Source organism: Temnothorax nylanderi, unplaced genomic scaffold (assembly GCF_030848795.1).
Source record: "Temnothorax nylanderi isolate EJ_2023f unplaced genomic scaffold, tnyl_v1.0 TNYL_tig0082_pilon, whole genome shotgun sequence".
Classification (NCBI taxonomy): Eukaryota; Metazoa; Arthropoda; class Insecta; order Hymenoptera; family Formicidae; genus Temnothorax; species Temnothorax nylanderi.
The window spans coordinates 29,891-51,896 of NW_027249144.1; the positions used below are offsets into that span (position 1 = coordinate 29,891).

General features: G+C 37.2%; 3 protein-coding genes and 1 long non-coding RNA gene across 6 annotated transcripts; 2 read left to right on the top strand and 2 right to left on the bottom strand.

Annotated features, from left to right (window-relative positions):
* Positions 1-890: 890 nt before the first annotated feature.
* Positions 891-4,817, bottom strand: LOC139774531 (DGAT1/2-independent enzyme synthesizing storage lipids). 3 transcript variants are annotated; one of them, XM_071709887.1, is made up of 6 exons: positions 4,683-4,817; positions 3,046-3,184; positions 2,648-2,742; positions 2,153-2,514; positions 1,883-2,086; positions 891-1,805 (listed from the first exon to the last, which is right to left on the bottom strand). In XM_071709887.1, exons 2-6 carry the CDS (start codon positions 3,135-3,137, stop codon positions 1,698-1,700), a joined length of 861 nt encoding a protein of 286 aa, XP_071565988.1. In that variant the 5' UTR covers positions 3,138-3,184; positions 4,683-4,817; the 3' UTR covers positions 891-1,697. The 3 variants fall into 3 exon arrangements, with proteins under 3 accessions (XP_071565988.1, XP_071565986.1, XP_071565987.1); XM_071709885.1 differs by lacking the exon at positions 4,683-4,817 and adding an exon at positions 3,448-4,081; XM_071709886.1 differs by lacking the exon at positions 4,683-4,817 and adding an exon at positions 3,429-4,081.
* LOC139774520 (ATPase family AAA domain-containing protein 2) lies at positions 4,773-16,288 on the top strand. Its single transcript, XM_071709853.1, has 16 exons — positions 4,773-4,912; positions 5,866-6,094; positions 6,259-6,559; positions 6,635-6,812; positions 6,901-6,967; positions 7,060-7,309; positions 7,385-7,599; positions 7,679-7,971; positions 8,463-8,780; positions 8,871-9,052; positions 9,143-9,329; positions 9,565-10,043; positions 10,132-10,317; positions 10,510-10,545; positions 10,779-11,646; positions 11,757-16,288. The coding sequence occupies exons 1-16, from the start codon at positions 4,907-4,909 to the stop codon at positions 11,808-11,810; spliced, it is 3,849 nt and encodes a 1,282-aa protein (XP_071565954.1). The 5' UTR covers positions 4,773-4,906; the 3' UTR covers positions 11,811-16,288.
* Positions 16,289-17,155: 867 nt separating this feature from the next.
* LOC139774528 (ATPase family AAA domain-containing protein 2-like) lies at positions 17,156-21,360 on the top strand. The gene is made up of 8 exons (XM_071709879.1): positions 17,156-17,825; positions 17,916-18,107; positions 18,323-18,504; positions 18,563-18,746; positions 18,818-19,003; positions 19,836-19,968; positions 20,030-20,125; positions 20,764-21,360. The coding sequence occupies exons 1-8, from the start codon at positions 17,673-17,675 to the stop codon at positions 21,072-21,074; spliced, it is 1,437 nt and encodes a 478-aa protein (XP_071565980.1). The 5' UTR covers positions 17,156-17,672; the 3' UTR covers positions 21,075-21,360.
* LOC139774539 (uncharacterized) lies at positions 18,221-20,244 on the bottom strand. The gene is made up of 3 exons (XR_011718603.1): positions 20,164-20,244; positions 19,293-19,980; positions 18,221-19,057 (listed from the first exon to the last, which is right to left on the bottom strand). It is a non-coding gene; the product is annotated as an uncharacterized lncRNA (long non-coding RNA).
* Positions 21,361-22,006: the final 646 nt, after the last annotated feature.

The following is a 22,006-nucleotide window of genomic DNA, read 5'->3' on the forward strand; positions in this document are numbered from 1 at the left end:
TGTAATTAAATTGTACTTATATATCGTATATATGAAAAATATTAAAATAATGTAATAATTAAAATAATTATGCGAATGTAATCGGATGCGTATAATAAAACGGAAATCATGACGCGTTACATCATGACGTGAACTATAATGCTGGGTCTACAATGCGAGTCGCAAAGTCGTGAGTCGCAAGAATTGACCAATCACAGTCGAATTTGAGGAGAATAATCGACTGTGATTGGTCAATTCTTATGACTCACGACTTTGCGACTCGCATTGTAGACCCAGCATAAAGCCTCATCTACAATAGACGCACAGGCCGCGTCGCAAGTCGCAGTCGCAAGAATTGACCAATCACAGTCTATTGTTCTCCTTGCGGTCGAAGAATAGTGAACTGTGATTGGTCAATTCTTGCGATTGCGACGTGCGACGCGGCCTGTGCGTCTATTGTAGATAAGGCTTAAGGCTTAAATCTTCGGTATTGGTTGATGTATTTCACTCTCAGGACGCAACTTGAGAGCTTGGATTGCCGATCTTTTTGATCTGATCCCGGCGGAATTGAACGTGGCAAGTGGACCGCCACATTCAAAGACGAAAGATAAATTCTCTGACAATGGTTAAATATTAGTTAAATTGTTAATATTTAATATTGCTTAAGTCGAGGATTTTCTTTCTTCAGTTCTTTTTTCTTAATTCACTAAACTATTATATCTTTGTCATTTTCATCTTTGTTGTATACTGCTAAAATGTTAATTTATTTTATTACATACTGTAGAAATAAAATCCAAGAATCTAATACGAAAACATCAAGGTTTTTTCTCTTATTGTTAGACTGTTAAAATTACGATATCAGTTTAGATTAGAATACGTACGCTCAAAAGTAACAATTATAATAATCAATATTGCTCAGTTGACGATTTTTATTGCAGTAAAAGTATCGTGTCGTGCGATACGGTCGCAGTTCAGTAACAGATTAAAGTGCAATTATTTCCAGTTTGTGACAAGGTTTACACTTATACTTTTTCATTATTTCTTATAAAAACTTTGCAATCTTATCCTTAACGAATAAATTTACTCACAGTTATATAATCATTTTACATCAACTCTTAACGTTTGTTGAACAGTCAAAATATGTTATCTTTGCAATAATAGTCGCTAATACGCAGCAAGCGCATGTAACAAAAGAAAAGGGATAACAATAAGCAATTTGACTTGATTTATTAAAAATAGATTTATCATTGTTTATTGCAATCCCTTCCCGCACAAAATTAATAATAAAACAATTTTAATACAGTAAAGAAAAGATAGGAAATATAAGATAATAGAATACAGAAACGCATATAACTGTTAAATAATCACATTTCATGTTTTCTTACTTAACACTATAATGATAAGATAAATTATTTCACATTGCATGCCATTTGACATTCAATTATACAATTTATATAAAAAATATAAATAAACTACTTTCTCTATAATAATCGAGTATATTTAAGTACAAATATAAAATAAATATAAATACTTAGAAATATACTTATATTAATAATAAAAATTTCTATCGAATGGAATAGCTTTATTATATTCTCTTTTTTAATATTATCACCTAAAAAGAGAGTCTAACTAATTAGAGAGTCTAAAATATTACATTAAAATAACTGTTAAAAGTATTGCGTCTTATTAATCATTAAGTACATCAAAGAAGATCATCGTTAATCCTTATGCCTCTCTGTATTACGTATTCTTTCCACTAAAGCCCGTGTAATATTACCAGGTACTTTTTGATGTTTGCTTATTAAATCTCTAAGACTATCAGCAACCTGAAAGTATGTTGAAATATTTTCGAGTGATATTATTTGGAAAGTGTACGTGTTTTACACCTTCATAATTAATTTACCTTTGTCTGCAACTCTTCGGGCGTAAGACTTCCGTCGTACGGAATAGGTTCACCTACATACGTTACCAATTTTACCGGAAAGCCACCATAAATCGGTACAAGAGGAAGTTTCGTCTTGGCATATATCTTCAGCCATATTCTTCTTCCCCAACTTACAGTTCTAAATGCTTCTCTGAGATTTTTCGTAAAGAAAGGAACTATACTCTAATGAGAAACAACCATTACAATAGAATAAAATAAAATAATACAAAACTTTTGAAGAGAACGCACCACTTTCGCATCGAGAGCGACCTTTGCAAAGCCCATCCTTTTTTGCCACATAAGTTCATAATAGGAATCCCCAAACTGAGCTTCGTGCACTCCACCCGGAGAAATAGCGAGCATATGTCCCTCTTTTAAAATAGCTGAACAAGTCTGTACTGTGCCGGGTATAATTTTCAGAACGTCAGCGAATATGGACCAACCAGGAATCATGAAGAGAAATCGATCTACCACCAGACGGATTAGTTTTGAATTGTATAGAAATACTTTGGATGCAAAATAATACACATCGACTGGGATAGCTCCATGGTAATATATGAATAATACTGGCTTGTCCTGTGGAATATTCTCTAAGCCCACAATTTCATATCCTGTTAAAGAATTATACGTGTTATATTCTAATGAACAAATCATGGTTCCAAGAAACCTTGTATAGCTCAATTTAAATGCTTTCTAATGCCCAGTGCTTCTTATATAAATAAATTATTAGACTGGGATCTATACCATGCCAAATCCAACCATGTGCATCCCAGGCAGCTGCAGCCATATGAAGAGCTGCGTCTCGCCATGCAGTACCATAAGCATTTCTTAATCTAACCCTGAAAGAAAAGAAAATGTTTCTTTTAAGTATGCTTTTTATATAAAGTATGTGGTATATTTCTTTTATATAAACTGGAAAACTGTTTTGAACACAATTTTGTAAAAAAAAAAAAATTATAAATTAAAACGTATGTTAAAAGCCAATACATTCACAAGTTTGCACTCGTTGCTTCTAAAAGTGAATTATTTCATTATAACAATCGGCTTGATACAAATGAGTTATCTGTTACAGTTAATATTAATAAATTATATTGCATTTGATACACACGCGTATGTTTGTAACCGATACGTTATATTCAAACCTGTGTAACTTGTAGATGTACAACATTAAGGCAGTTAAGTACAGCAGCAGCGCAATTACAAGCGGGAGTAGAAATGTTACAAGAAGTGGCATTAGGAGCCATGTCAGCCACAATGTAAAGTCCAAGTCAATGTACTGAACTGAAAATAATACAAAGTACATTCTTTAACGATCGTTAAACTGCATTACTCTTCAAGGGGTACACATTCTTATAAAAATTATAAAAAAAAACTAAATATCTACTTGTACAAACAAGAAGCGTCATATGTCTAAACGTGCACTTTCACAAATGTTTTTTTTTTTTTTAAGTGTGATGAGGTAACATGATTAATTAAAACAGCGTTATATTATATTCCTAATGATGACGTATGTATCAAGGCTTACGTTAACACAGCATTTTTACCTATAATATCTTCTAGCATTGGCCACAAGTTGTACACGATCGAAAACATGTTTAGTATTTAATTAATACAAAAGGAGACGTGGGACACGAATTAATTCATAGAATGACCGAGCTCTTTATACCCTCACAGGAAGCACCCGTATACTCATTATTACGACTCCGATCAAAGATTTACCGCATCTCTCGCGATTATACAATATATCCAACACGATTAGCATTTATTTAAATTCTTCCATCGAGACTGATCATTTAACGTTTTTGCTATCATTAATTATTTTTTTTTCTCTATTATATGCATGGTCGGCGATCAATCGGCGTGGATCCGAATCGTTCCGTAAAGTGGCACGACAACGTCACCAACCTCAACTTCGCGTGATGCATTGTAATATATCGTTACTTAAAATGAAAATGAATCAGGTCATTATGCGTGTCACATCGACGTCCCAATTCCGTAATTCATCGCGATGACTAGTCTACAATATCTAGCCGTAGCCTTTTATTCAGTGACAACAATGTACCGTATGGTACATATGTAATAACACATATATGTTCGCGATTCGCGTTCGCGGACGGAGAGAGTCGAGATGTTTCCCTGTGATGAGTTTTGGAACGCAACGATATATCGGAGGAATATCGAAATTCTTCCTTTATTACGCAGAAGGGATACAAAAGTCCGAATTTCTCCCCGGCGACCTAGTAGGTACAATTAATTTTAATTATTTAATATTGCTGTTTGTTACATTGTGTAGTTATCGTACGAGTCTGTTTGCAAATGTAAAGAATTTGTATTACAAAAGTGCGAGCCGCACTTTCGAATCGTGCGGCAATTACGTATGGCGGAATATTTTCCGGCCTTCCGAGATCTCGTTCGGAGTTTACGGAAAGGAATGAGATAAGAAAATTGGAGCCTTCTTCTCTCGACTGTTCTCGACCGTTGGTCAAACTGGCAATTGACACGTGCCTAACTTCAGCGCGATAAGTAGGCGCTGCGCACCCGAATGGCACGTTCGTGGCGTTCGTGCAGTTACGCAAACTGGCGTGGTGACCGTGGTGTGCGCGCATGCGCGATCGCACGCTTGCGCACGATGTGTACGTGTGTGCACCACGGCGCGTGCGTCTGTGTGCGGTATACACAGATGATACACGGATTTTGCAATTGTACTCGATCCGGAATCGTGCCGTCTCGGTCCCCTGATACCGTTCGGCGGGCAGTAACGTCGGTCGCGCGATTCTACCTGAACGCTGAAACGGAGACGACGAGCTCCGGCCGCGCGTTACTCGGCACCGCGACGGTGAGACGGCGATTCCGTGGCCAGCGTCCTCGCGCTCCTCTTCCGGAAAAGGACAGTCCGGAGTCCCCTCGGCGATCGTGAACTGCAGCTCCGCACTGTCCCACGCATATGACGGACGTTCACGGTTTTAAAGCTTTCCTCGCGCATCGGCAACAAGAATTGGCCAGATGAAGGTAATCGTCGTTTGCGCTGATTGAGACGCGGGGCGATATTGCCAGCAGAGGAACCAGGAATGCGCGAGATCACGAAAAAGAGCGAGACGGAGAGAAAGAAAGAGAGAGGGGATTACGTATCGTTCTGTTTGTTGTTTATTGTCAAGACGAGTTCTCCGTTTTCCTCCTTCTTTTTGCTCGAGCGTCTCGCGATGCAATTTAGTCGCGTAGAATTTTCATTCAGAAATCTATCGAGGCTTTGCGCGATTAATTTCGCAGCAACGTGTCTATTACCTTTGTATATGTGCCGTTTGTTTTCGTAGGGCGTTTTAACGAAACACGTGTATTCTTGTAAGAATAGGGATCAGGACTTAGAGAATTAAGAATGTCTTTCTAGGTCTTTACAAAGAGCTTTGTGCACATGTCCCTCACTTATTGTCTGCCATGTGTTGTACATAAACATATCCTTAACGCTGTGTGGACACTGTGTTTTTGGAGCACTCATCCAGACACCCTGGGACACCTTTTAAGTCTAAAGGGTTTTTGAAAGCATTTCTGTATTACAAAAAATCTATAAAAATTCATGTATCATCTTTAATAGAGAATTCGGGCACTTGCACTAGTGTACACTGAGTGAGCACTAAGGCTTGTTCTTAATCAATTGTTATATTTACAGATCATCTTAAATACTTCTTAGTCTATAAAATGATTTGTACAGCATCCGTATAGATATTACAGATTGTTTTATTGGCTAAAAAGTTTTTAAATGTGTATTTAAGCGACTTTAAATATAAGAATAGATTATAAACAAGCCTTAGTGCTCACTCAGTGTGCACTAGTGCAAGCGCCCGAATTTGCTACAAGGTTTCAAAAAGTGATAATCGACTGTGACTCTTAAAAGGCCCACAGTGTCCCCACAGGGTTGTAGATACCAGTATGCGTATTCTGGTGTATGTAGTCAAATTATTTCATAGATAATGTCAGATGATGACCCTGCATTGGACTCAATGGATACCGAGGAAGAGATCTTTGTTCCTCGCAACCACAGCTTGGAGGCGAACGTCAGGCGGTCCAAGAGCTTGCGCAAGCTGAGGTCACATTCCGGCTCTAATTCGCACATAACTAGAAACAATTTAAGCGTACGTCGCAGTACGCGTAATAGAATGCAGACGTATGACAATCTTAATACAAGCTGGATACTAGGTACAATTGAGATGTTTAATAAATAAAGAATGCACCACTTAATTATAAAGCGAAATAGTTAGCTTTTAACCACTAATGTTGTACAACATATACATTTTCATAAATATTGCGCATATTTAGAACTAGAGACCGCAACTGTTTCAAATGTTTCTTAAAATTAATAGGAACACAAACTTTGAAAGGATATCCTATGTTTCAACAACATCCTTCTTCTTCGGACAAAGAGATGGTGGACGATGTCCCTGGTAGAAAACGTGATCTCCGAGACCGCATGCCCTTGAGATCTCGCGAAAATCATCCACCTAATAAAACTCCGACGAGGCATCTTAGGGACAGAACGGAACACGATCGACAAAATAGCAGAGAACTTCGAGCTAGAGCCGATCGTGAGCTGAAAGAACGAACTGAGCCGGAAAAGGATGTCAGCGAACAAACGAGACCAGCGAATGAGGAGAAAGACACTAGGCATGCAATTGAATCGAACGCTTATACACGTACTTAATGGAATTTAATATAACTGAAGTTAAAATGTTTCCTCAGAACGAGAAAGTCTGACAGTCCAAGCAGATTTCGAGAAGGTCCCGTAACCAGATTATGCGGAAGTGTAGGTGAGAAAACTGAGAAGCCCAAGGTGGAGCAAGAGGAGGCAGACGATGATAGCTCACGCGAAAGTGAAAAGCCAGATAATAATGATAATGACAACTCTGAAAATGAAGACGTAAGTGAATTTTTGTAGCTCATTTCCCTATCGTTGAATGGCGATCTGTAAATCTTATGTATCTTTTATTTACATTCTTTTTCGTTAGGGATATGAGGATATGTATACACGTATTAAGAGGACGAGGCGCACGGCTCAACGACAACTGCCAAGAGGTAAGGAAAAGTTTCAGGTTTGCCAACGCTGCAGCATAACAGGTATATTTGTTTTCTCTTCCAAAATAATAACACGATATATTTATTTACAGTGGAGGATAGTGATCTAAGCGAATCTTCGGATTCTCCCGGGCCTAGGAAGTATAGTTTACGTCAAAAAAAGCCTACCGTAGATAGGTTTCAAGCTAACGTAGAGCCGGTTAGGCGTTCTATTAGAGCCCTTAGAAGTGTTCTCAGTAATTCAATGAGAAGAAGGAAGCATAGAAATAAGAGCACGAGTTCTGCCGACTCCACTGACTCCGAACCTCAACGTTATGACAAGAAGAAAGGCAAAAAAGCAAGGTACTTGTATATATCATAAAAAAATTTATTGAATGATACCTTCGTTAGCATACGTAAATATTGAATATTTTAAAGACAATCGACCATACAACAAGGCGGTCCACCCGATCGAAAAGCTGACATAAATCCTATAACGTTAGATACTAACATTAGATTTAGTGACGTCGGAGGTCTGCGAAAACACATTGAATGCCTTAAGGAGATGGTCATCTTTCCCATGCTGTATCCAGACATACTTGAGTGTTTCGACATTACTCCACCGAAGGGTGTCTTGTTCTATGGCCCTCCAGGTATATACAATATACCTTTTTAAAGTGCAGCATAATGGAAACTCGTTTTAATTTTTATGCAACTTGGAATTTATTTCAGGGACTGGCAAGACACTAATAGCTAGAGCACTGGCAAATGAATGCAGTCAAGGCAACACGAAGATGGCATTCTTCATGAGGAAAGGAGCGGACTGTCTGTCAAAGTGGGTCGGGGAATCGGAACGGCAATTGAGATTGTTATTTGAACAGGCTCAACAAATGAAACCGTCCATAATATTTTTTGACGAAATAGATGGTCTGGCACCTGTCAGAAGTACTAAGCAGGATCAGATACACGCCAGTATTGTATCTACACTCTTAGCACTCATGGATGGTCTCAGTGACAGAGGACAAGTAATAGAAATAATTCTTGATGTCTACAGCCTGATTTGAACCTTGACTTTCAATGTAAAAGTGCTATAGTCTCATATGGACCTTGGCTTTCATTAGTTTTATTACAATCGTAAATTTTTAAGAAGTTGTAAGCTCCTTGTCCAACTTCCATTTTGGAGAACTGGTTTTAAAACTTATTTTTATTAGTTGGAGATTTCTGTTTTCCAAGGGATAATGCAATATATCATGGTTTATTTATCCCCAGTTTAGTTACTTTAATTTCGAGTACTTTATTTTTATCATAGCGGATTTTCCCATTCAATTTATAATATTAATATAAACTATATATATGTGGAGTGGCAATTTTTTGGGAATTAAACCCAGATCTTTTGCTTGACAAGGGACTGCTCTAGCACTGAGTTTCCCAGCATCCTAAAAACGATGTTAAAAGGATTTATAGGCTAGATGTTTTTGACAAAATTTTCTAAGTTTTTCCTTTTTCCTTGTAAAAGGTTATAGTTATCGGCGCGACGAATAGAATCGATGCAATCGATCCAGCCCTTCGAAGACCCGGCCGTTTTGATCGCGAACTCTGTTTTGCTTTACCGGCAAAAAAAGAGAGATTAGAGATTCTGAAAATTCATGTTAGTAAATGGAAAAAAACGCCGTCCGAACAATTACTGGAGATATTGGCGGAGAAGGCGACTGGTTATTGCGGCTCAGACCTGAGAGCCTTGTGCACTGAGGCAGTATTACAGGCATTAAGGAGAACTTACCCACAAATTTATATGACAAACGACAGATTATTGCTGGATCCGGAGAGAGTCCAAGTACGTTTCGTAATAAGAGGAATAATGACGAGTATACAATTAGAATTTTATTTTAAAAGTTTTTGATATTAATTATATTGATTAAAACAGGTAAAGAAACGTGACTTTATGCAAGCAAGCTCTATGCTCGTTCCGTCATCCCATAGAGTAGCTCCATGCGCAGGAAGAAAATTGCAGCCTTTTATGGAACCACTATTAGCACCTCCATTGGAAGAATTGCTTAATTTAATCAAAGGAACATTTCCTCAAGGTGTAAATCCTGCAATGGCAAAGTAATTATTCCTTATATGACAACGATAAAATTGGTGATAAAAATATGTTCTTTTGAATTGTTATCTATATATCGTGGTTTCTTTTTATAGAATGAGGAATGCCAAGGGAATCTATCGTCCAAGATTATTGATCTCGGGTGGCAGTCTTTCTGAAGGTCAAGGACCTCATTTAGCTCAAGCATTGCTACATTGTATGGAACATCTGCCAGTCCAGATTTTAGATGTCAGCACATTGTTTGCGGAAAGTGCTCGATCTCCGGAAGAAACTTGCGTGCAGGTTAATATAGCAAATACACACAACATTGTTAGATTAAGCTTTTAAATTTATGTATTTATCTAAAAGTTTTAAAACTCCTAAATTTCATAATAACCAAAAATGACGAAAAGATATAATCTTGTATATTTTATGATTTTTTAAATTTATATGTACTTATTGTTATCAAAGAAAGAAAAGTTTTTATTCCGATAGTTGAATATTATAGATAAATATTAATAATTGTAAATTATTATAGGTATTTAATGAAGCGGTTAGAAATGTACCGTCCACAATTTACATTCGATCGATCAATCAATGGTGGCCCCTCGTGCCGGAAACAGTAAAAGCAGTTTTCTTGTGCCGTATCGCAGCACTTGATCCTTCATTGCCAATTTTAATTCTCGCAACGAGCGATGCAACGTATCAAGATCTCCCAAATCAATTAAAAAGCTTGTTCAGTGAATTACGCGGGGAGGTGTATTCCATGAAGACTCCCCTCACCGAACAAAGAATTAAATTTTTCCGGCCCATTTTTATCGTTCAGAGTCTAAGACAACCACAGATCAAAAGTAACAAAGTAGAGGTTTTAGAAACACTGCCATTAGCGCCGAATCCGTTGCCAAAGAAATTAACGGAACAGGAGAAGCGGATCATGTACGAGAAAGATGAGGTATCTCTGAGAGAGTTACGAATTTTCCTGAGAGAGATATGCGCTAAACTAGCGAGAAATCGACAGTAAGTACCTATCGTGTAAATTTATTTTCAGTCTTTCTTTTTTTTTTTACAGTCGGTCAGAGGGGTTTAATGGAACGATGTGTTTCAGATTTTTCATGTTTACGAAACCGGTGGACACGGAAGAAGTACCGGATTACAACCAGATAATAAAGCAGCCTATGGATCTGGAAACGATGATGACCAAGATCGATATGAACTGCTACCTCTGCGCCCGCGAATTTCTCGACGATATTGATCTCATATGCAGAAATGCTCTAGAATATAACCCAGACAGGTCAGTAACTAAATTAGGAAGCGATCTTTCTGACATTTCTCGCCGGTCAAGGAAAACAGTCATACGAGTCTCGTGCGAGAATATCTCCGTTACAGAAGCAGTTATTGATATTATGCTATAACTTAAGGTTCTTCTCTAGCGATACTGTCTTTTTCTATACTGACATTCATATATTGTGTGTTTTCATGTCAGCTTACGTGATAGGCCTTCCCTCGGAATATTAAAGAGGTAGTTGAGCTTTTTGCTGTTTATCCGTAATGCTGTTATCGCTCCGTAGATAATAGTGGTTTTCAATTTAGAGCGCACCATAATCGTTGATGTTTTGCTAGACACACCATTATAACTAATTCACCACGCATCATTGAAGACCACTCCCATTAGTCATCACGCTTTCTATTCGATGGAATGCTAGAATATAAATTTTTTATACGCTGCTAACACGTTGTGTTCTCCTCTCACAGGGATCCTGCGGACAAATTGATAAGACATCGAGCGTGTTCCTTGCGTGACAACGCTTACGCTTTAATAAAAGCCGAACTGGACTCCGATTTCGAGGACAAGTGTCGCGAAATTTCGAAGACTCGCCGAATTTTAGAGAACAATTGTGATAATGAGGAAGAAAGCAAGAATTCCAAACTGGAATCCACTTCCACGGGCGATCGAGCGGAGAAGAAGGAGTCTGTAAATTCTAGTCATTCTCTCGTCGTGAACGGAAAGAAATTCGGTAGTTCGAGGAAGCGTAAAATACCCGCTTGGGCGCGTGGCTACGTGAAGAAAATCCATAAAAAGAAGAAAATCGCTTTCGATGAAAGCGTCACTGAAATAGTCGCGAATAAATCGTTAAACAATGAAACTACCACTAGTATCGATCTAGAAAAATTCCAAGAATTTGAAACCGAGGCGAATAGCGTTTTGAATGGGCATATGGGGTTGTTCGACAATACCGATTCAGAGAATGATTCGCAAAATGAGAATTCAAAGGGGAGTCAAAACGGCACTGTCGTAGATCAACGAATAGATAATCTTCAAATGGAAATAAGCTTCGTGGATGAAGACAGGCCAATGGTGAATGGCGATTCGAGTTCGTCATCTCGACGCGAAAGCATGGACGATTTGTCATTCGCCATCGAGAGCAGCGATACTAGCCGGGATAAGATTGACGAAAATGAGAAAATTGTAGTTGATAAAAGCGAATTGGAAAATGCATGGCATTTTACCGTTGAAATAACGAAGGACTTTCCTGTCGAGGTATTGTGCGATATCTATGTGCAACTAAGCCGATGCGTTGGAAAATATGCTCAGAAATACGATAGAAAATCACTGCCGAAGGTAAATATACATTTTATTGATTATAAAAATTATAGAAACTCTACAGAATGATGAACAATATCAGCTTATCCAATTTTAACGTATGTTAACAAATATTGGTACACTTTTAGGACTTGCTCAAGGAAGTGGAAAAGTTTACAGAGTACAAGTCACAACGTCAGTAGAGTACAATATACAGGTATGAAATTGTATGAAAGAAACTACATGTTGCTAACAAGACAAACATACTACATTATTACGCCATTGCGATACCTGCAGAAGGTCTTTTTTTGTATATTTATACTGAATGCAAAGCCGGATATTATCATTGTTGTATCAAACGGAACTTTGGAATGCTATATTTCTTAGTTATTCTACTGCCAACTTTTAGGTGAATAACAGCATATATCTACAAAGCAATTGCATTGTTATGTAACATAACAGGCAATTTTAGTTGAATATTGAGTTTCGAATAATTGGATTGGATTTTGTACATATTCGAAAAAACACTGTAAATGTCCAATCGAGTGATTATTTGATATTTCATACAAAAATAAGATAATATCACGACTCTTAATCACATATAGGGCTGAAATAATAAAAAAGAACGAGTTAGATTTATTATTACTGCCGTTTATACATATACATCTTTTTTATAAAATTAATTTGATTTAAATTTAATAAATAAAATGCATATTCAATTATTCATTATAATTGACTTGATGAAATAATAATATTTTTTTTATCATCGTGTTTAAAACCATTTTTATTTTTGAGATTATATCACTTTTATATGTCATAGCGATAAAAGTGAAAAAAAAGAAATAAGGCAAAAGTAAGTAGCCAATCGCTAACATTCTTGCATAATATTCCTTTAGGATAATCGTGGACTCTTGTTTGTGAACACTTATACGAAAGATTTCAGATTAGACATACAAGATCCAATTAAAAACTTAATATCTGACAATATATAATACGTATAACACGTAAGATATAAGTTTTTAATTTAATCTTCGATAATTTAATATATGTATGTGTACTTTACATGTATACAGACACATTTTGCAAAAATTATTTTTCTGTCAAGTTTCTACATTATGTTGATTATATAGGAAAATGAAAATATTAGAATTGGTACATTGTGTACTTAACTGTTTTAGTTCAGGTAATCTTTGTTAAATAAAGACATTATCACATGGTATGACGATCGTCCTTAATTTTGGATTATCGTCATTTGAAATATTTATGATAATCGGCATTTTATTATATTGCTGATGAGAAATTATTCCAGATATCCATCTTGGATTCGAATAAAAATTTATTCACACGTGATACAGGGAAAGCCGAAATACGTATCGTGTATCATTTCTTTATACTTGTTACATATATATAAGATCGTGGTTTTCTCCTCGTGTATCAAAATATACCTCGCGCTACAGAATGTATCAATTCAAATTATTACTAGTATAAGATGGTATACTTGACGTATGAAAATGAGTAAATCAAAGCTTATCATCTGAAAAAATCCACATAAAGGGATTTAATTTTAAGATATAAATTACGAAAATTATTCCAAGTTATCATGTTTAACCCCTTCGCTGTTAGACGAAAAAAATGTTTATGCGCCAAAAATGCTTTTGACAAAGAAGTTAGTAAAATTATAAAAAGGATACTTTTTGGAGTTTTTTTGAGTCGTTTAATCTAAATTTGAGGTCAAAATTTCAAAATTTAAAATTCAAAATGGCAGATAAAAGATCCAAAAACTTCAATTAGCATAAAAATTTGCATTGAGGGTTTCTTGCCGCTGAATTCAAAATAAAATTTTTTTAAGCAAATTGAACTGAATATTTTAAATGTTTTGCCCATCATATTGAATTTGCCAGTTCTTGAATTCTTGAAATTTTTTTCATTTTTGATCCGCTATTGCATCCGCTATTTTAAATTTCATAATTTTGATTTCAGATTTGAATTCAGCGACCCCAAAAACATAAAAATATAGTATCCCATTCTAATTGTTCTGGTATATAAGCATCTTTTCTTGAATGTGCAGATATTTCTGTCATGAGCACTTTTGGCCAGGTTTATTTTTAGTAATATTTCCGTTTGACAGTCCAAGGGATTAAAGAAACATAAGATAGTGAATATATATCTATAACAGAGTATTGTTTCATCAAAATCCTGTTATTCTTTTTTTTCACTTACCGAACAATTGTTCCAGTTAAATGTGGTGTCTTTCTTGTGATGATAACTTTTGATCTTGTATTAATGCAGTACAGTTCATACGAAATAACTTAAGGTATATTCAAAACTAGTAATCTGCAATTTAAATAGACCAAAGTTGTAAAAAGTATAAGGTTTTACTCGTTGAAGATGGAAACAGGGCACTTAATATACACACACGTACACTACTATAAATATGAAATACCTCGATAAAAAAAATATATATTATATATATATACGATGCAGTGGCGGCTAGTTAGTCATGTTTAGATCAATTTCGAAGGCTCTGAAAAGTGAATGACTTTATAAAATTGTAAAATTGATCGTTCGCGCATTAGATCTTCAAAGATGAGCCGTAGCAATTAATTACGTGTTAAATGTCCGGATTAGGACTTGAAGAATTGGCGCAAGAAAAAAAAATCACTCCATTTTACTAAATTTTTCAGGAGAGATAAGTAATATCGGTAAAAATCTGAAACGGCAATGAAATAATTACAAAACATTGAGACTTCCAGTCGGTCCTAAGCACTCTTGAATATCTGGCCGTCGCTCTACAAAATATCCCAGGACTATCGCACCTTCTTCGATTATATTTTCTTTTTTTATTATGTCGATTCGATTATATTTTCTTTTTTTATTATCTCGATTTGATTATGTTTTCTTTTTTATTATCTCGACCTTTCGACCATCCTATTTTTATTCCAAAAGTGCAAAAAATTATTTTATTTTTACAATTCTCGGTTTACAAAAGCTATATGCCTTGATTTAAAGAGAAAAAAAACTGCCGTTCTTATTATTCAGAAATCGAGTATCCACGCTCGAAAAGAACTGTGACGATTCTGGGAGACTTTGTGTTATATGTACATGTATAAATATTAGCGAATATTTAGGGTATACCTTGCCTTCCCCAGATTCGTGTATTGGTTGTGACTTGCTGTAATTGTGAACGATTAGTTACCACAGAGATGAAGCCGTATGCGACGAGACGAAAGGCTCGTTTTCACTTAAGCTGTCACGGGCAGCCTCTGAAAAGCAGATTCTCTCCAATAACCGTTTTAAACAATAATGTTCGGAGGCAACGTACATATACAGGGCACGATCCATCCTTTTGCTGTTCAAAACCATACAATCGAAAATAGGAGCTATAGTAAAGAAATTCTATCAATAAATCTCTCATGTGATCCACGAAGTAATATCTTTCTTAGGGATACGTCGTTGTTGTTAAAATGTGAAATTTTCGTTCGCAGGAGCACGATTAGGTGGTAATCTACCGAGTTTTGTTAGTAGCGTATTCGTATTCTCGTGTCAGGCCGATACATTTGTAGCGAAGAAATTTTGTAGTTAGCGTAAATAAGAATTCGTTCCGTTCGGCGATTGGATCGTTCGTCGAAATTCGATTGTATTGCGAATTTCTTTAGTAAGTAGAATCGCGCGCGCGTCGCGCGAAAAGACTGAGGTTTAGAAGAAGAAAAAAAAAAGGGAAACAAGAAACGCGCTTTTTTCCAGCGTTCGTATTAATGCATGTGATGTACAACGTTCTCGATTCTCAGCCTCGATTGAAAACGAAGAAGGACGAAAAAGGGGGGGGGGGAAGAAAAAAAAAGATCGCTTCACGCGAATTATCACCGATTCTCTTGCGACGATGGTACTCCGCCGACGGCGATCGTACATACAAAGTATCCGGGTATTTGCCAAAGAAGCTAACGACAGACAATGCACCAGCGAAACTCACCCCGCGTACATAACAATTTACAATTGTTGCAAAGTGTTCAAGTAAACGACGGAAAGGTCACACCGATAATCTCGCAGTCGGACGGATTGTGTGTACATACGATTTTTCTTCTAGCGATTACAAGTTTTACATTCCGCTTCGAGATAAAAACGAATCCGAAAGGGACGGCCGCGTTCCGCGATTTACGTTTCTTGGCGCAGTATATTCTCCGGCATGCCGTCATTTCGCTGTACCACCGCATGAAATCCACATTAAGTATACGTATACATGTGTATAAACGATGCGTGTACTATCGGATCGAGAAGCTATCTTGCAAACACTGCCGATTACGGACGAGCGACCACACTTATTTGTCTCTCTCTCTCTCTCTCTCTCTCTCTCTCTCTCTCTCTCTCTCTCTCTCTTTCTCTCTTAAATAACGTCCCTTAAGACTACTTTCTACGAAGAACGAAGTATTAAACGCGCTCGAGCTTGAGCTGTAGCATATCAGGTATCCGGCAATTTTTTCTACTGACGAACACACGCAGAAGTAGATGGTAGCCTTAAGAATTTAGACGCATTACACTACGTTATGAAGACATTACACGAAGTTATGAAAGATACGGACGAAAAGCGACGAGATGTATCCACTGCCTTATTTATTTTATCATATAAGTAATACATTTTATTGTCATATATTATAGTGAAATAAAAATTTCGTAATGTAACCGATCCGCCGGCGATTTATTTGCATCCCTTCTCGCCCGTTCCTTCTCATCGCAAAGAGTTTTTGTACACTGACCGGCAGGAATACCTGGGAGTGCCTGGATATTTTGATATGGTGAGTATACATTTTTATCTCCGTAGTGCGAAACATACGAAAGCCGTCGTATCGATACGACAATCGATCCTTATGATTTTCCGTCTGTTTAGCTGACGATGATGTCAGGAATAATGTTGAAATTGAGTAGTGGATTCTCATAACACCGAATAACATTTGCGTAAAAATTCCAGTAACGATACCGATCGTATAAGATCATTTCAGAATGCGCGAATAAATTGTGGGATTTGTACCGATACGTCGACCATAGTAACTGACATTAATTACAAGCAACAGAAGTGGTGATAGATCGATTTGGCTCTTTTCGAACTCTTGAAAGAAGGATGTCCGGCGCGACGAAGGATTTCTCCTGCATCGGAGGCCTGGAGAAGCACATTAGAATCGTGAAGGAGATGGTCCTGTTCCCGTTGATGTATGGAGACGTATATGCTAAATTTAATCTCAGACCGCCGCGCGGTTTGTTGTTCTACGGTCCTCCAGGTAATGCCAAATCCTGTTTGAGCTCAGGATCTCTCTTCACTGTTAAATTTGTACTTAGTGTCAAATTATACTTAATTTGAGTCATTTATAACCATATAGATTGCCACTGCTCCTACTCAATATGTCGTTAATTTAACTAAAATAATGTTAATTTAATTAAACCAATAGATGAGTTAAAAGAATACTGTTGTGTGAAAATAATAAATTTCGACATACGTGATAGTTAAAAATAACAAAATATTATTTAATTCAAGGTCTTTGTTTCAATTTCACCCTTTAATATTTAACATTGTTGCTTCCATTCTTTGTTAGGAACGGGAAAAACTCTCGTAGCCAGCGCTTTAGCGACAGAATGCAGCAATTCCGAGCGCAAAGTCTCCTTTATTTCGCGCAAGGGTTCTGATTGTCTTAGCAAGTGGGTCGGAGAGAGCGAAAAGAAGCTCGAAAAGATTTTCTCCCTGGTCGGTGAAGTTCGATCTCTTAAAATTCCGTGCACACTTCAAGGATAAATGTTTAAATTTAAGGATCAACTTATAATCTTCCTTTAAAACTTACAATTAGCTATTTTGAACAGATTTTATCATAAAATCGAATCCGCGCGAAAAATCTTGCGCATCGACCCAAGAGTGAGCGTTTCCCTCATCTTTAATCCGAAGAAATTATCGTTTTTTTCTCCAGGCACAACAAACGAAACCATGTATCATTTTCTTCGATGAAGTTGACGGTCTCGCGCCTGTGAGATCCAGTCGGCAGGATTTTGTTCACGCCAGCGTGGTCTCCACTCTCTTGGCTCTGATGGACGGTCTGGACAGTAATTCCGAGATCATAGTAATAGGGGCGACCAACAGAATCGACGCGATAGATCCCGCTCTAAGAAGACCCGGCAGATTCGACAAAGAGCTGTACTTTCCTTTACCTTGCTACAGCGCTAGAAAAGAGATACTTTCGGTATTGTATCTGCTAGTAAAAAAATATCACAGATATATAAGGAAGAAGATAAAGAGAGAAAACGTTAATGTGTTTTTGTACGGCGAATAGGTGCACATCAAAAGTTGGAAGCAGAAACCGACGCAGAAGTTCCTAGCGTATCTGGCGTCGAAAACGTTAGGATTCTGCGGCAGCGATCTGCAGGCTCTTTGCGCTGAAGCAGTCATGTGTTCCGTTCGCAGAAATTATCCGCAGATCTATAATTCCAAATCCAAGTATCATATCAACGAACGCCACCTCAAAGTAAGCTATTTGGTGACGATAAATACCAATTTAAAATAACGAACAAAATAAAATTATTTACTTTGCAGGAAGTAGACTTTATATGAAAATAGTATTTATATAAAATATATATATACGTTTCATTGTTATATATTATTATATATTATTTTGTATATTTTATATTGTTCTTATAAAATTAAACGAGAGACTGAGAGAAATGCTGATTTCTCGTCAAGGTAGAAAAGGAAGATTTCCTGAAGGCGCGCCAGAACATCGTTCCCGCGTCGCATCGCGTCATCGTCGCCCCGATCAAGAGTTTATCTCTCAGGATCCAGCCTCTGTTGCAGGAGGACCTAGCGGGAATCCTGTCGCGCTTGCAGACACTTTGTCCGGCCGGCATGCTGACTTCCGATAACATGTAAGTGTCGCGTCCCGAAAGAGGCGAAAATTAAATACTGATTCGCGTGGGACCGCAGTACAGGCAAGGCCACGTCCAAATCGAGCGGTTGCCCGCGAATTTTGCTGTGCGGCGACGACGCTCACACTCGTCATCTGGGACCGGCGTTGCTGCACACCCTGGAACACCTGCCGTGCCACATCCTGGACATCACGACGCTGTTCGAGGAAACGGGCAAGGCGGCCGAAGAAGCCATGATACAAGTAGAAATCACCTTACTTTCCTGCCCTTGGGAAAAATGTATAAGACGACAGTCGTTTTGTTATGATAACAGAAGATCAAAACCGCGCGTCGCACCCTACCGGCGTTGCTGTACATGCCCGGGGTCTTGACCTGGTGGGACCTGGTGGACGAGACGACGAGAGTGGTTTTTACCTCTTTAATGCGCGGTCTCGATCGATCGGTGCACATGCTCGTGCTAATGACCGCCCACTGTCGACACGTTAATCTGCCATCGGAGGTTGACATCCTTTTTGTCTTTTCAACACGCTCTCATTTCACATTTTATATATTTCTGCACATGTTTCGTACATATTTAATACGTCAAAGCTTAACCAGTCACTTCTGGGCTTAAATGTGATCTTATTAAGTAAGCATATTTATCGAGATAGTACATTTCAAAGAAAATTGGAGTAAGAATGTTAAAAGTAATATTTATAAAATTGAGGGCCTTCATGCTAGAGGGATGTAAGTCGACTTACATCTTTATTGTTTTTTTTTGTTGCAAAAGGAAGCTAAGTAAAACTTACAATCTTATAGATTTGATGGACAACGAAAAGCGCATTTAAAAAGCCTGCCGAAAGCGGTTCCCAATTTTTTTGCTTGATTATTTTAGAAATAGGGCACTGTAAACCGGAGCTAAGTAAAATATGAAAAGAAAACAGTAAATCCACATACTTAAATCGATAATCGATTTAAATTTTGATACTAATAAAAATTCGTTTTGGTTTTTTCTGAAGCTTTTATAAAATTATAATAAATAAAAATACTTATTTTAACATATTATCTCAAAAGTATAAGAAAATAACATTTTAATGATACTTACATTCCTATTGCATGACGACAGTAGTTTTGAGAAAAAATGGAAAAGTTATTTTTCTCAAAATGGAGTTTTCTGACTTTACATCTTGCATGGAAGCCCTCAATTATTCTAAAAGTAAAAGTAGCCCAGATAGAATCAAGCAAAATAGCAGCGTTAGTCTTTTAAACGACCGACCTTTAAATGTTGATATATTTCCGATACGTTTGCTCATAAGTGCACAATTATCGGCTGCTTGCGCCACTTGTCACAGATTGCAGAATTGTACGACGATAATCGCGGCGAAGTGTACGAAGTGAGATCGCCTTCGTCGCAAAAGCGACGTTCCTTTTTCAAGCAACTGTTCAATGGAAACTCCGACAGTCTGTCCGATCGCTCCTCGCAAGGTAATTATCAATCTGAAACGGTAGCGTACGATCGTTAATAATAAATTGACTTCTAACGCAGCGGATCTGGCGTCAATCTTGTGCCCGAAGAAGCTCAAGGGCGATACCAGAAAGCTGAGGAACCACGTACACCCTGCCGATTCCAGCGGATTACTAGGTACGTTAAAGAGTACAAGTTTTACGTGCAATATTTACCCCGTTGTTAATCTCCATCGTAATGGCCTCGAAGAGATTAGCGCGGCACGCACGACCAGAAAGATTAAAACGCAATCGAAAGCGCGAAATAAGCTCGGAGCTGTACGGTCCTCGCACTCGACGTCTTCCAGATCGAGTAACTGCTAATTGACAATCTCATAAGTCCAACTTTCTTAGAATTGAGTTATCAACACATTAATGTTCATTTCTATCGCAGTTTAATTTTAATCTTGATCTAACTTACCATTCATCTTTTTCTAGTTCTAAGAGTTAGAAAAAGATAGAAAGTAAGGTAAATGTACAAATGCCTGGACAGTCAGCGGACACGTACCTGTGTCTGGACACCTTTATCATTTTAGTCCCTAAATAAGTATATAACGCGAATTAACGTTTGGATACTACAACTAAAGTTTCAAAATACAAGAAAAATATTTTTATCTTTGATTTTAATCAGTCCTAACAGTCCACTGACTGCCCAGGCATTGGTACATTTACCTTAAGCTAAACCGAGATTAAAGTTAATCTACTTTGATAGAAATGGACATAATTGTGCTAGATCACAATGGATTTGTATACTCTTCTAAGCTTGACGATTCTTAGGAACGGCCATCAAGAGAGAGTACAACGCGTCCGGCGAGGGCCCGCCGTCCAAACGGCAGAGATTAACATCCGGCGCATCTTCGGCACCGTCCAGCACCGAGAAGCTCTTCAGCTCGCAAATCGAGGATCTGGTCGAAACGATTGTCAAATCGACCGACGAGTGGCCGAGCAATTTACTGGAGAGCCTATTCTCCTCCCTCGAACTCACAATGGAGAACAACGGGGATCTGCGCGCGACGGTGAATGAGTACGTCGTGCGTTACGAGGAATTGAAACGGGTGAAAATGCGGGCGAAGCAGGAAGAGGATTGATCACTAATTCGATGTAACGTCCCTTGTGAATCGTCCATGTGATGTCTGAATTTGTGAAATGTAACGCAACAGAACGCAATAACCGACAGAATGAGAAATTCATTAAATGAAATATTGTGATGTAATAAATGACACGGTGAACTGTTTATGTTAAAGAATATTCTTCGTACATTTCTTTGCAATATTTTCGCCAGCAATGGATGAACATGATCATCTTGTGTGATGTCACATTTTTTATTTTATTTGACTGAGGTGATATTTTTTGCAATAAATTTTTTACAGTGATTTTAATAAGGATGCTTATTAACGTCAAAATTTAAATCAATTATCGATTTAACTATGTGGTTTTACTGTTTCAACAAAGAGCTGTTTTAAAGACCGACGCGCAGTTTACTGAGTTTGGAAAAGTATGTAAAATTCACACAATATTATTATTAGGCTACCAAGATCCGTTTTTCTCTCTAATTGATTGTATGTCACATCGGTCCTGTTTCACTTATTATTATTATTATTAAATTATATTTCACTGTTATTTAAAAAATTATTTAAATTAAATGGTAAATAAGAGATTTATTAAAGTAATTAAATGATTAAATAATATAATACCGAGATAATAATAATCTAATTTGAAATTAAAGCTGAAATTTAAAAATATGAAGGTTTATTTTAGAAATATGTAATATATTGACTTTTCACCGAAAAAAGATTGAAATGTATTATTTATATTTTCTTGTTTTATCCCCGACAACTCTGAAGAACGATTTTTAGTTTTACAATTGTTTTTTTTTTCGACGTTATAAATATTTGTAAAAAATTTGGTATCGCGATGCCAATTATTAGAGCTCCATTCCGCCAATTGCCTTTGATACACCGATTCGATGACCGTCTTTTCTCTCCCTTTGTGACTCATAAGATCGAATCGGTTTCTCCTA

Coding starts and splice junctions, on each gene's coding strand:
- LOC139774531 (XM_071709885.1), bottom strand. CDS start 3,496: ATGTTTTCGATCGTGTACAACTTGTGGCCAATGCTAGAAGATATTATA. Junction 2,743..3,045: donor TACATCTACAAGTTACACAG/GTTTGAATATAA, acceptor CTTTTCTTTCAG/GGTTAGATTAAGAAATGCTT. Junction 1,806..1,882: donor CCGAAGAGTTGCAGACAAAG/GTAAATTAATTA, acceptor ACATACTTTCAG/GTTGCTGATAGTCTTAGAGA.
- LOC139774520 (XM_071709853.1), top strand. Junction 6,095..6,258: donor TAATACAAGCTGGATACTAG/GTACAATTGAGA, acceptor TAAAATTAATAG/GAACACAAACTTTGAAAGGA. Junction 7,972..8,462: donor GTCTCAGTGACAGAGGACAA/GTAATAGAAATA, acceptor TCCTTGTAAAAG/GTTATAGTTATCGGCGCGAC.
- LOC139774528 (XM_071709879.1), top strand. CDS start 17,673: ATGGACGGTCTGGACAGTAATTCCGAGATCATAGTAATAGGGGCGACC. Junction 18,108..18,322: donor TCAACGAACGCCACCTCAAA/GTAAGCTATTTG, acceptor TTTCTCGTCAAG/GTAGAAAAGGAAGATTTCCT. Junction 18,505..18,562: donor ATGCTGACTTCCGATAACAT/GTAAGTGTCGCG, acceptor GTGGGACCGCAG/TACAGGCAAGGCCACGTCCA.